This window comes from Rhinopithecus bieti, unplaced genomic scaffold (assembly GCF_001698545.2).
Source record: "Rhinopithecus bieti isolate Rb0 unplaced genomic scaffold, ASM169854v2 scaffold_42084, whole genome shotgun sequence".
NCBI classification, from domain to species: Eukaryota; Metazoa; Chordata; class Mammalia; order Primates; family Cercopithecidae; genus Rhinopithecus; species Rhinopithecus bieti.
The window spans coordinates 2358787-2372440 of NW_016818934.1; the positions used below are offsets into that span (position 1 = coordinate 2358787).

Here is a 13654-nt window from a genome sequence, read left to right on the forward strand (position 1 = left end):
CATAAAAAAGAACAAAGTTTTGTCCTCTGCAGCAACATGGATGCAGTTAGAGGCAATTATCCTAAGCAAATTAATGCAGAAACAGAAAATCAAATACCACATGTTCTCATTTATAAGCGGGAGCTAAACATTAAGTACACATGGACACAAAGAAGGGAATAATAGATACCAGGGCCTACTTGAGGGTGGAAGGAGGGAAGACGGTAAGGATAAAAACACCACCTGTCAAGCACTAAACTCATTACCTGGGTGATAAAATAATCTGCACATTAAACCACCAAGACGTGCAATTTGCCCATGTAGCAAACCTCCACATGTACCCACTAAACCTAAAATAAAAGTTAGAAAGAAAAAAAAGAGCATCATAATGAAAGAAATCCACATAAGTCATTTACAGTCTATTAGGTATGGTACCTATGAACACTAGCGTCCTGTTAAAACCTTGTTCCCATGAGAAAATCGGATTACAGTATCATGTTTAAATTACACCTGCTTTGGAACACCACCCACTTCTGGGGAAAAAAATGCCCTGCACTTGTAATACCATCCTCCTTATTTCCCAAATGTAAACTCTGTTTCAGGTAAGCCAAAATTATGAGGTCTGGCCAGCCGGGAGCAGCATTTAATCTTATCATCTTAGAAAATATATATAAACAGGCCGGGAAAGGAGGCTCACGCCTGTAATCCGGGCACTTTGGGAGGCTAAGGGGGCGGATCACCTGAGGTCAGGAGTTTGAGGCCTGACCAACAAGGAACCCGTCTCTACTAAAAATACAAAATTAGCCGGGTGTGGTAGCGCATGTCTGTAATCCCAGTTACTCGGGAAGCTGAGGCAGGAGAATCGCTTCCCGAGTAACTCCGACCCGGGAGGCGGAGGTTGCGGTGAGCCGAGATTACACTCCAGCCTGGGCGACAGAGCGAGACTCCGTCTAAAAAAAAAAAAAAAAAAAAAAAAAAATATAATATATATATTATATATATACAAAATGAAAATCCAGACTGCACTTACAGACAAATCAACTTAAAATCACTCTAATACTACATGTAGTCTAATACAGGACACCCAGAAAATTCAAATACTTCCCTACTGTGTGAGTCCCGCCCTGGGTTAATTTCTAGCCATTCGTGCCCCTTAGAAACAATCAAGATAATAAGAAATAAACAGAGGCAGCACCACTGTCATCTTAAACTTTCAAAGTGATGAGAAATGGCACATCACTAGTCTACTTATAAAGTTCTACCAAAGGTACCTTCTCCGCATGGAGGAGAGGAACCTTCTCTCTTTATGCATGGCAGGGACTGAAAATGTTCTAGGATATGAAGGAGTAAAGAGAGAGTCAACGATGGGGCTGGAAACAGAAAAATTATTTCACGGCAGGAAACCAGACCCAGGTGAGGAAAGCCAAGAAGAGAGCTGAAAAAGAAGAGACCAGTGAAGTCACAGGAGGGAGAAGGAAAAATGGGGTCCTGACAGAGTGTGGCAAGGGGGTGTGGAGAAGGAATGGAGGAGAAGGGGGGATGTCAACGGGTGGTGGGATCAAATATTTAAAGGTGGAGGCAGAGGATGCAGAGGGCTCAGGGAACGGGAGTAGATTGGGCTGGGGAGGCCGAAGAGAGGAGCAGGGAGACACAGCACACTGCCAGAGCCTCGGGAGGGTGGGGAGATCCTCACCTTTGTTTTAGTCCGGCTGGCCTTGGCCTTGGCCCGGCGCTGGGGCTTCACTGCCTCGGCCATAGATAGACCCTGCCGCGGGGCCGTCACCTTTTGTTTTTGTGAAACCCCTGCGCTTCACGCAACCTGCCCGGTTCTGGCCTCCGGACTGTCACATGATCGAATTTCCGCCACTCCCGGAGAAGAGGCGGTGACTCGGAGCCTCTACGGGCCGCAACGTAGGACAAACCACTCCGGGACGCATTTGCACTGGAGGACGGCGGGCCCGCCCCCTTTCCGGAGCCCAGGCCCCACCCCTAACCCTGGCTACACCCGGCGCGCCGGTGTCTTGGGTTACGTTGGACAAGGGCAGCGACCTAGGCTGACCGACCGACCTACTGCGTCTCCCGGCTCTGCAGAATGGCACTCAGTGTGGACCCCGGGCGCGCTCGCACACCTCAGCCGCGTCGGCTTGAAGAAATCCGGGAAGTGGATTTGCCAGTCTTTTTTTCATCTTCAGATAACCAGATCCAGTCGGTTAGCCTAAATCCGCACTGCGCGCAAGGAAGAAACCCTGATGCCCATTGGGGTGTGCACTGCAGTGTCCTCTTTTGTAAAGGGAAATGATCATACCTGCCTTTTCGGATGTCATGAGGATTTAATGGGCTCTCCAAGAAAGGTGCTGGTAGCAGCAGGCATGTCGGTACATGGTAGTTATTATCATTACTGTACAAATTCCCAGACTGGAAAAGAGACATGTGTTCCTAAAAGGACAGGCAAACAGGTAACAAGACAAGTAAGACCCGTAAAAGTATTCTTAGTATACGTTTTACACAGTGTGCTTCATCTGAAATTTCCAGATGTGAAAAACTTGTCCACATCTTCCCTTCCGAGCTCTAGGATTTCTGCAATTTGCTTGTATCCTTATTGTTACTGTCTGTCAGTCCTCCCAGAATGTAAGATTCTCAATGGCAGGGTTCTTGATTTTGTTGCCTGATGTATCCAAGGGTCTCTAGAACACTGCACATAGTAGCACATAGTAGATACTAAATAAATATTTCGTGAATCACACAAATGAATATGCGTTTTCTGGCGGAGGGGTAAGATAGTTGAAATGGAGTGGGCCAGGCGCAGTGGTTCACGCCTGTAACCCGGCACTCTGGGAGGCCTAGGCAGGTGGATCACCTTAGGTCAGGTGTTCGAGACCAGCCTGGGCAATATGGTGAAACCCCAACTCTACTAAAAATACAAAAAAAAAATTACCTGGCGTGGTGGTGGACGCTGGTAATTCCAGCTACTCGGGAGGCTGAGGCAGGAGAATCTCTTGAACCCGGGAGGCGGAGGTTGCAGTGAACCGAGATCACACCGTTGCACTCAAGCCTGGGCAACAAGAGCAAAACTCTGTCAAAAAAAAAAAAAAGGAAAGAAAAGAAAGAGAAATGGAGTGTACAGGAGGGAGGAAAAGACCATCCACCCACCTGTAGCATGAATGAAAATTCAGGAATATGGCATGAAAAATGGAAAAGACTTCAGAGATGCAGTTTGCTTGTTTATGATCATATTTTAATTGAGTATAGAATACAATTTCATGTATTTTGTTCCCAAATCCTCAGCAACAAAAATTATTAAGCTACTCAGAATGTACACGTACTTTGTATGTCCTGGTGTGTGTGTGTGTCTGTGTGTACATGTATATAAAGTTATCACCTGCAAAGAGTTGGCAAATATGAACCAAATCTTTTTACCACCATTACTATCCATAACTTTTGCTGATATTTCTCCCAGTATGGAATACCCTTGCTCTCTGACCTCTCCCAGTTTAAGTCATTCATGACATTTAAAGTTCTCTACGTGCCACCCACTACTTGATCAGCAAAACACAACTGACCCTACCTTCAATTTGCATGTCTTACAGTTTGGTTAGGAAGCAGACACAATGCATAGATACATTGTGATATGTGTATCATCGCCTAAAGGGGAAAAGAGGCATACATTGGAAAGACTGAATGAAGGGGTGACACCAGGAACTCACCAGGGGTGAGTTCCACACAAAAAGAGGTTAATCAGGGAAGATGGGAGAAAGAGGAGGAGAAGGAAAGAAATGAAGTTTCTTTAAAAAGTAACTCAGCCAGGCACAGTGGCTCACACCTATAATCCTATGCACTTTGGGAAGCTGAGGCAGGCGGATTGCCTGAGTTCAGGAGTTCAAGACCAGCCTGGGCAACGCAGTAAAACCCCATTATCTACTAAAATACAAAAAAGTTAGCCAGGTGTGGCGGCGTGCGCCTGTAGTCCCAGCTACTCGGGAGGCTGAGGCAGGGAATTGCTTGAACCCGGAAGGCGGAGGTTGCAGTGAGCCAAGATCGTGCCACTACACTCCAGCCCGGGCGACAAAGTGAGACTCCGTCTCCAAAAATAAAAAAAAAATTTTTAAAAAGCAACTCAAAACCACAAACTCCCAGGACTGCATAAGGTACTTCTGCTGCATTTATGTGGCTTACTGCACTTGTCAAGATGGTGAATGTGAGTATGATGACCGGAGAGGCCAGAGAGAGCCAAATTGCTCTGTATAAAAAGAGATTTGGAGAATTAGAGAGGAAGGAGCAACCAGATATAAGGGGAGGCAGAAACCAAGTCACCTGGCAGAGGGCTAACTACTAAGGAGACCTACATTTTCCATCACAAAGTTATCTGTCACTGGATTAATTTCAGAAAGTGGGGCCAGCAGCCAGACAATTCAAGTTCAGTAGAATCCAAACAAATTGTAAAGCAACTATCAGTTAGGTAATGATATAATTTGAACCCAGAAGGTGGTTTTGAAACTACTTCTTTTGAAGGATATAGACTTGAAGTCTCTGTTGCCACAGCAACAATCTTAAAAGGGAGAATGGGAGTAGGGACTCAGAAAAGTTCCTGAACATATGCAGTCAAGGATTTCATGTCCCAGTCAGAAAACTGACTGATAAGCAACCTGAGTTCCCAGGGCTGCTAAACCCAACTTGTTGAGACAATAGCTTGAAAAAGTAAACTGACCGGCAATGGTGGCTCACACCTGTTACCCCAGCACTTTGGGAGGCAGAGCAGGGCAGATCACTTGAGGTCAGGAGACCAGCCTGGCCAACATGGTGAAACCCCATCTCTACTAAAAAAAAAAATCAAAATTAACCGGGCGTCATGGCACACCCCTGGAATCCCAGCTACTTGGGAGGCTGAGGCAGGAGAATCGCTTGAACTCAGGAGGCGGAGGTTGCGGTGAGCCAAGATGGCACCACTGCACTCCAGCCTGGGTGACAGAGCAAGACTCCATCTCAGAAAAAAAAAAGTAAACCAATTCCTGGAAGTAAGGGATCAGCTTAGGAAAGTCAAATACAAAGCAAATAAAGTAATTCAAGCCAACAGCATAATCCTTTTGTGTTAAATTAGGAATAAACTATATCTTTTTGTATTTAAAGTGCTTGTACTAGTTAAGATAATTTGACACATTAAAAGTTACAGACCTTGTGATTCCAAATTATGTATTTTACTACCTGATTTTAGATTACATATATTTTAGTTAAAAAATAAGATAATTCTACACTGCTTACATAATCATGGAACATCTCTGAGAAATTGAGATCTATCATATCTATTAACTGAATTTGTGGCTGAGTGCAGTGGCTCATGCCTGTAATCCCAGCACTTCGGTAGGCTGAGGCGGGCAGATCACAAGGTCAAGAGAGTGTGACCATCCTGGCCAACATGGTGAAACCCCATCTCTACAAAAAATATAAAAATTAGCTGGGTGCACACCTGTAGTCCCAGCTACTCGGGAGGCTGAGGCAGGAGAATCGCTTGAACCCAGGAGGCAGAGGCTGCAGTGAGCCGAGATCATGCCACTGCACTCCAGCCTCCGGACAGTGTGAGACTGGTGACAGAGTGAGACTCCATCTCAAAAAAAAAAAAAAAAAAAGAATTTGTTAGACTTTAGTAGACTGGTTTAAATAATTAGCTTGAACCCAGGAGGCGGAGGTTGCAGTGAGCCAAGATAGCGCCACTGCACTCCAGCCTGGGCGACAGAGACTCCATCTCAAAAAAAAAAAAAAAAAAAAAAAAAACTAGTGCTTATACATGACCACTGATATATTTTTATGCATTTTTTCTATAAAATCAATTCCTAGATGTACAATTGCTGATCAGAGAGGCATTCTCATTTTTAATTTTGATAAATATTTACCAGATTTCCCTCCAGTACGCTGTATTAAATTTCACTGTGGCTTTAAGAATTTATAATACTTTTTAATCTCATGATTAAAATCCTGATCAATTAAAAACAAGAACAAGGCGGTCGGGGGTGGTGGGTCACCCCTGTAATCCCAGCACTTTGGAAGGCCGAGGTGGGCAGATCACCTGAGGTCGGGAGTTTGAGACCAGCCTGACTAAGGAAGGAGACCACTACTACTCCTGCTGCCCTCCTCCCCCCACTTGCCTAGTTCACAAGACAGGAGGAAAGTTGGAAAGAAACAGAAATAAGATAAATAGCTAGACGACCTTGGCACCACCACCTGGCCCTAGGAGTTAAACAAAGTAATAATAATAACATCAACCCCTGGCCTAAACTACTTGTGTTATCTGTAAATTCCAGACACTGTATGAAAAAAAAGCATTGTAAAACTTTCTGTTCTGTTAGCTGATGCATGTAGCCCCGTCACGTTTCCCACGCTTGCTCGATTTATCACGACCCTTTCACGTGGACCCCTTAAAGTTGTAAGCCTTTAAAAAGGCCAAATATTTCTTTCTCGGGGAGCTCGGCTCTTAAGACGCGAGTCTGCCGACGCTCCCGGCCAAATAAAAAACCTCTTCCTTCTTTAATCCAGTGTCTGAGGAGTTTTGTCTGCGGCTCGTCCTGCTACATTACCAACATGGAGAAACCCTGTCTCTACTAAAAATCAAAATGAGGCAGACATGGTGGCACATGCCTGTAATCCCAGCTACTCAGGAGGCTGAGGCAGGAGAATCACTTGAGCCCGGGAGGCAGAGGTTGCAGTGAGCTGAGATCATGCCATTGAACTCCAGCCTGGGTGACAACAGCGAAACTCTCGATCTCAAAAAAAAGAACAAGGTATTCATAAAAAGACTGTAACTCACATATTATGTTATGGCATTCCATAACAGAGTAAAACCAGGGTTCAGTGAAAGCTGCTGAACTCTAGAAGGTACGCTGGGTTGACCTTTCTTAAAGCCACTTGCAAAATTCCATCCCAGAGTCTCTGTTGCCATCTGGTGGCAATGCCTGCTTGGCGAAACCTCTTACATATGATTTCCGAGAAGTCATTCATGCTGCTTTCTGTACACCCTAACTGCACAAGGCATTATTTCATCATTCTTCATTACTAAATGCATTTTGTAAAATTGCGAAAGAATCAGGTTACTTCTAAATTATTTCAGTTTCTTGAGACAATTAGCTCCCAGAGCAAGTACCAAAAATGTACAACCTATGTTTTTCTAACAAACTCTCTTCCCTAGGTGGGCTCTTTTCCATTCACAGACTTTTGCTTCCATATGCAGCGAAGCATATAAAATTTGTCCTTTTTTTCCTCTTATAATCTCCAAACATTAAATGAGTCATACAAGTACAGTTGACCCTTCAACAATGCAGGAGTCAGGGTCACTGATCCTCCACGCAGTAGAAATCTGCATATAACTTTTGACTCCCCCAAAGCTTTATTTTATTTTATTTTATTTTATTGAGATGGAGTTTCCCTCTTGTTGGCCAAACTGGAGTGCAATGGCACAATCTCGGCTCACTGTAACCTCCGCTTCCCAGGTTCAAGCGATTCTCCTGCCTCAGCCTCCTAAGTAGCTGGGATTACAGGCATGTGCCACCATACCCGGCTAATTTTGTATTTTTAATGGAGACAGGGTTTCACCATGTTGGTCGGTTGGTCTTGAACTCCTGATCCACCCGCCTTGGCCTCCCAAAGTGCTGGGATTACAGATGAGAACCAGATATTTAAGGCCATGAAATTTAAATGTATTTGGCACTCAGATGGAAATTTCTGGCAATAGCTGAAACAAATAGCTTCAACCTAAAACAATAGCTTCAACCTAAAACTAAACTAAACTATACTAAAAGACAGAAACAAAAATATAAGCCAGGGCTGGGCATGGTGGCTCGTGCCTGTAATCCCTGCACTGTGGGAGGCTGAGGCGGGAGGATCACCTGAGGTCAGGAGTTAGAGACCAGCCTGGCCAATATGGTGAAACCCCCATCTCTACTAAAAATACAGAAACTAGCTGGGCATGGTGGCGGGTGTCTGTAATCCCAGCTTCTCCGGAGGCTAAGGCAGGAGAATCGCTTGAACCCAGAAGGCAGAGGTTGCAGTGAGCTGAGATCATGCCAAAAAGAATTCCAGCCCCTCTCATCTTGACTTGATGGCTGGTGCACTTTTATTTGTTTTACAAAAACAATTTAGCCTTTTGGGAAGGGCTATTAAATAAACTATACACTAAATTCCTTCCCTAAGCTAGTTCAGCATATGCCCAGGAATCAACAAGGACAGTTTAGAGGTTAAAGCAAGATGGGGTCAGTTAGGTCTGATATCTTTCACTGTCATAATCTTCTCAGTTAACATTTCTGCAAAGGCGGTCTCAATCAGGATGAAATGAAATGGTGATAACATCTGTGCTGCACCACAAAAAAGAACGAGATCAGGTCCCTTCTGGGAACATGGATGGAGCCCGAGGCTGTTATCCTTAGCAAACTAATGCAGGAATGGAAAACCAAATACCACATGTTCTCACTTATAAGTGGGAGCTTAATGATGAGAACACATGGACACAAACAGGAGAACAACAGACACTGGGGCCTATTTGAGGATGGAAGGTGGAAGAAGTGAGAGGATCAGAAAAGATAACTACTGGGGTCAGGCATGGAGGCTCACACCTGTAATCCCAGCACTTTGGGAGGTTGAGGGCTGGAGGATCGCTTGAGCCCAGGAGTCCAAGACCAGCCTAGGCAATATGATAAAACCGAGTCTCTACAAAAAACACAAAACTTAGCCAGGAGTAGTGGCACATGCCTATAGTCCCAGCTGCTCAGGATGCTGAGGTGGGAGGATCACTTGAGCCTGGGAGGTGGAGGTTCAGTGAACCGAGATCATGCCACTGCACAACAGCCTGGGCAACAGAGCAAGACTCTGTCTCAAAAAATAATGATTGGGTACTAAGCTTAGTATCTGGGTGACGAAATAATCTGTACAGCAAACCCCTGTGATACCAGTTATCAACGTTGAAATACTTCATTCCCTTTGACCCATTCATGAGAAATAATTATTTCTCCCTTGAACCTTATAGGTCTTTGTAAATGCCTCTATTACCACATTGCATTTCAGTTATGTTCATATGTAATGCAAGTCGTTAGAATGCCAAACCCTTGTGGTTCAGTCTTGATGTGATGTAATGATTAAAGAGGCACAAGCAGACAAAAAACAAAACACTATGCTGCAGAATCACAGTTACTGAGGCCTCACCTGTGGTGAATTTGGGTGAAATGGGTGGAAGAGCTCATGCAACATTACTAACATTTGAAAGATGTGGGGCAAAGGTAGTTCTAAGGACTATCAAGTAGGTTGGTTTTTATCAACTGCTGTTGATACACTGCAGAAATCATAAGTTCAGGTCACTCAGGGAATAGTGGGAAAGCCAGAAAGCCCTTGTGGCGTCATTTAAAGAGATGCATTTTACAAAATTATAAAGGTAACATGAATATAAAAAGAAATGATGTTACTTCCAAATTACTTTATCTTTCTTCAGATCCCGAGTCACAGGTCAGGAGGGCACATCAGTAATCCAGTGGAAATGGTACATTCTGGTTTCTTTGTTATTGTTGTTTATAGAGATGGCATCTCACTATGTTGCCCAGGCTGGTCCCAAATTCCTGGGCTCAAGGGATCCTCCCACCTCAGCCTCACAAGTAGCTGGGACTGCAGGTACGTATGACTGCACAGGGTAGAAACAGTACATTCTGGATCAGGCCTAAGCAAATCCAGGGAGCACAAGTACGTTGCCCCAAAAGGTGATGCAGACTCATCAATTACCTTTCTCTGTTGTACCTGTGCCTCTCCCTCACCTCATACCTATGGCCTCAGAGAAGGCATCCTTCAACGGTTTGGCATTCTAACGACTTGCATTACATATGAACAGTTAATGGAGAAAAACTCAGGCCCGGTCAAGAATAGGGCAGGTCTGTATGTTAATTGTTGCTCTGTACCTATATGGACTGCTGCCACATGACAGTCCCACGCAGAAGGGACTGTGGAAAACAGCAGCGAAGAGGAATACTCCCAAAGCGCAGGAGTCAAGCAGTCCAGCTGCTCATCAGCTTGCTGTGAAGGGAGACGTTGCCCATGGTAAATATAGAGAGAGATTCCTGGACTGTGGCATGCGACCTGACTGATTGGCAAGGGAGGAATTAGAAGACTGAAGACAGGCTGGGCGTGGTGGTTCATGCCTGTAATCCCAGCACTTTGGGAGGCTGAGGCGGGCAGATCACTTGAGGTCAGGAGTTCGAGACCACCCTGACCAACATGATAAAACCCTGTCTCTACTAAAAATACAAAAATTAGCCAGGCGTGGTGGTGTGTGCCTGTAATCCCAGCTACTAAGGAGGTTGAGGCAGGAGAATTGCTTGAACCCAGAGGACAGAGGCTGCAGTGAGCCGAGATCACACCACTCTACTCCAGCCTGGATGACACAGTAAGACTGTCTTAAAAACAAATAAAAATAAAAAATAAATAGAAGACTGAAGACAAAGAGTCCTAGGGAAGAAGCAGGTGATTGGCCTCTGGGATTAGGCAACAAAACGTGCAATTCTTTGTGTCCCATATCAAGGCCTGTGAGAGAATATCCATCACAGAGCAGGTACAGAGCAACCAGGTGGTGGGGGTGATGCATCCAGTGCGGTAAGCAGGCCTCTGTCCTTGGCCACTCTGGTGCTTCCTCAATGGGCCCATTAACAGAGAGCCATGGTGGCAGGAATGGAGCTATGGGGACTTCACTGTTCACCAACCCTGATGTAGCAACTACCACTGAATGCCTGACCCATTAGCCTAAAGACTGAGGCTGAGCTCTAAAAATGTTACCAGTCCTCAAGGAGACCAACCGGCCACTTGGTGGCAAATTGATTCTATCAAACCCATTCTACCCTGGAAGCATTTCTCTCTACTAGCATTGCCTCTGCCAGCACCACAATCCAGGAGCTTATAGAGTATCTAATGTAACATTATGGTTTCCAATAACATCATCTTAAACCAGTGTTTCTCAATTTTTTTTTCTATTATTATTATTATTATTTTTTTTTTTTTTTTTTTTTTTTTTTTTTTTTTTTTTTTTTTTTTTTTTGAAACGGAGTCTTGCTCTCTCTCCTAGGCTGGGGTGCAGTGGCGCAATCACAGCTTACTACAACCTCTGCCTCTCAGGTTCAAGCGATTCTCCTGCCTCCCCGAGTAGTTGGGATTACAGGCACGTGCCACTGGGCCTAGCTGATTTTTGTATTTTTAGTAGAGACAGGGTTTCACCATGCTGGCCAGGCTGGTCTTGAACTCCTGATCTCAAGTGATCTGCCTGCCTCGGCCTCCCAAAGTGCTGGGATTACAGGCATAAGCCACCGCACCCGGTCTTCAATTTTTTTTTTTCATTATCACTCCCTTAAGAGCCTTTTTAGACATTTTTTTCCTAATTGTCACCCTATGAAACTTTTCTTTTTTTATTCTTTTCTTTTCTTTTTTTTTTTAACATGCCTTCTGAATTCAAAACTTCCATGAAATTTTAATACCACAGATATACTGTATTTCTTCTTCTCCTTTTTTTTTTTTTGAGACAGAGTCTCACTCTGTTGCCAGGGCTGGAGTGCAGCGGCACAATCTCGGCTCACTGCAACCTCCACCTCCTGGGTTCCAGTGATTCTCCTGCCTCAGCTGTCCGAGCAGCTGGGATTACAGGCACCTGCCACTACGCACAGCTAATTGGTTATATTTTAATAGAGACGGGGTTTCACCCTGTTGGCCAGGCTGGTCTTGAACCCCTGACCTCGTGATCTGCCCGCCTTGGCCTCCCAAATTGCTGGGTTTACAGGCGTGAGCCAGCATGCACAGCTGTATTTCTTTTTATGCAGTGTATGTTTATCCATGCTTTATACATAAAAATAGTAAGGTTTGTTTTGTCTATCAATAACCAATTTTCACCCCCTTGGTGGCAATACTGCCCCCGTTGAGAATGCAAACCTTTTTTTTTTCTCTTTCTTTTTTTTGAGACAGAGTCTCGCTCTGTCGCCCAGGCTGGAGTGCAGTGGCGTGACCTCGACTCACTGCAACCTCTGCCTCCTGGGTTCAAGCGATTCTCCTGCCTCAGCCTCCTGAGTAGCTGGGATTACAGATGCATGCCACCACACCCGGCTAATTTTTTGTATTTTTAGTAGAGAGAGGGTTTCACCATGTTGATCAGGCTGGTCTCAAACTCCTGATCTTGTGATCCACCTGTCTCAGCCTCCCAAAGTGCTGGGATTACAGGCATGAGCCACCACATCTGGCTGAGAACGCAAATCTTACACTAAGAGATATTCGCTTTACGGCAAAGGTGGTACGACATGGACAAATCCCCATCGGTTCCCCTTTGTCTACTGTGTACCGCATCACCTAGAAGCTGCTGTCCTGATAGAATCACTGGAATGTTCTCTTAAAGGCGCAACAGCTTGAGAATAATACCTTGCAAAGTTGGGGTGCTGGCCCTGATGATGAGGTATTGGTGTTTATATGACCACAATCTGGTACTGCATGTTATGACTCCAACAGGTGGAAAACACAGTCTGGGAACTGAAGAAAATTATGTATACAGTGGTCCATTTCCAAGACAAAGTGCCTTGAACTGGCTTAGATCAGCAAACTACAAAAGAAACAGGATATGTGAGGCCTCTGCTTGGATAGCCAACGCCTGCTTGTTGGCCTCCGCCTTACCCATAACTTAGTTGCCCTCAGCTGAACCAAAGCAGTTTAATCTAGGATGAAAGTTTACCAGCCTGCACAGTAGTTCATTTTGTCTGTTCTTGTCAGCCTGCCCAGCTATTTAGGTTATAAGTCCAATACTTGAACAGCACCTGAGCTAGGATTGCAATGCATTGTGGGCTGCAACAAGATGCAGCAAGACAACCCTAAAAAAATACCTAAAACCTTTACCCAACAATCAATTGGCGATGTCCAGGAAGATTGTGACCCCATCATACTCAGCCTGTGAGGAACCAGGGGAGGAACCTGTGCACTAGGTGATAAATTGCCTGTTGAAATTGTGCTGGGTGTGCCTGCCCATCAGACACCTGATCTTGCAAGACCGTCATTAAAAGTCTCACTTGTGATGTTCTCCAAGTCTCTGAGTCCATTCTTTGGGTTTGGATGGGTGAGTTTGTTTCTCACAGACACCAAGAGGTAAGAGTGGTGTCTGTCACTATAGCTCCCACTGACCCACAGGGGCAATTTGTGCTTCCCATCCCTTCAACTTTAGGCTCTGCCAGACAAAAACTCCTGACTTTAGGAGGCTGGCAGGGGATACCTATACCAGGGTATATAGAAAGGGTTCCATAAAACTATGGTCAATGCCTGGGCTATTGGGATTCCTCATACCAACAGACCAGCAAAGAGAGGCATACCAATCCCAACAGGAGTTAGTATCATGAGAAAAAGGGGGCAAGGATGAATATATCTGGAATGCAGGAGTTTCCCTGGGGTGCTTCCTTGTGTTCCCATGCCTGGTAATTAACATAAACTGACAATTTCAGCAAATGGGACAAAAGCCTGATAACCAGGGCTAAGACCACCTCCCCCACCACCGCCGCCGGGGAGGAAGATGCAGGTTATCCCACCAGTCAAGCAACCTAGACAAGCAGACGAACTAGCCAAGTTTAAGAGGATTCTAGAATGTCAGTGCCTTAGTTCACTAGGGCTGCCATAAAAAAAAAAAAAAAAAAAAAAAAAAAAA

The 13654-nt window shown here is 44.9% G+C and overlaps 1 protein-coding gene across 3 annotated transcripts in view; it reads right to left on the minus strand.

Moving 5' to 3' along the window:
• The window catches only part of EPG5 (ectopic P-granules 5 autophagy tethering factor), a 134688-nt gene extending 132851 nt beyond the window's left edge, over positions 1-1837 (minus strand). For 2 of the 3 annotated variants that reach the window (XM_017857824.1, XM_017857823.1), the window contains exon 1: positions 1673-1837. In XM_017857824.1, coding sequence (XP_017713313.1) covers positions 1673-1735 — 63 coding nt within the window. In that variant the 5' untranslated portion in view covers positions 1736-1837. The remainder of the gene's footprint in view (positions 1-1672) is intronic. The other variant, XM_017857825.1, reaches the window with a different exon arrangement.
• Positions 1838-13654: the final 11817 nt, after the last annotated feature.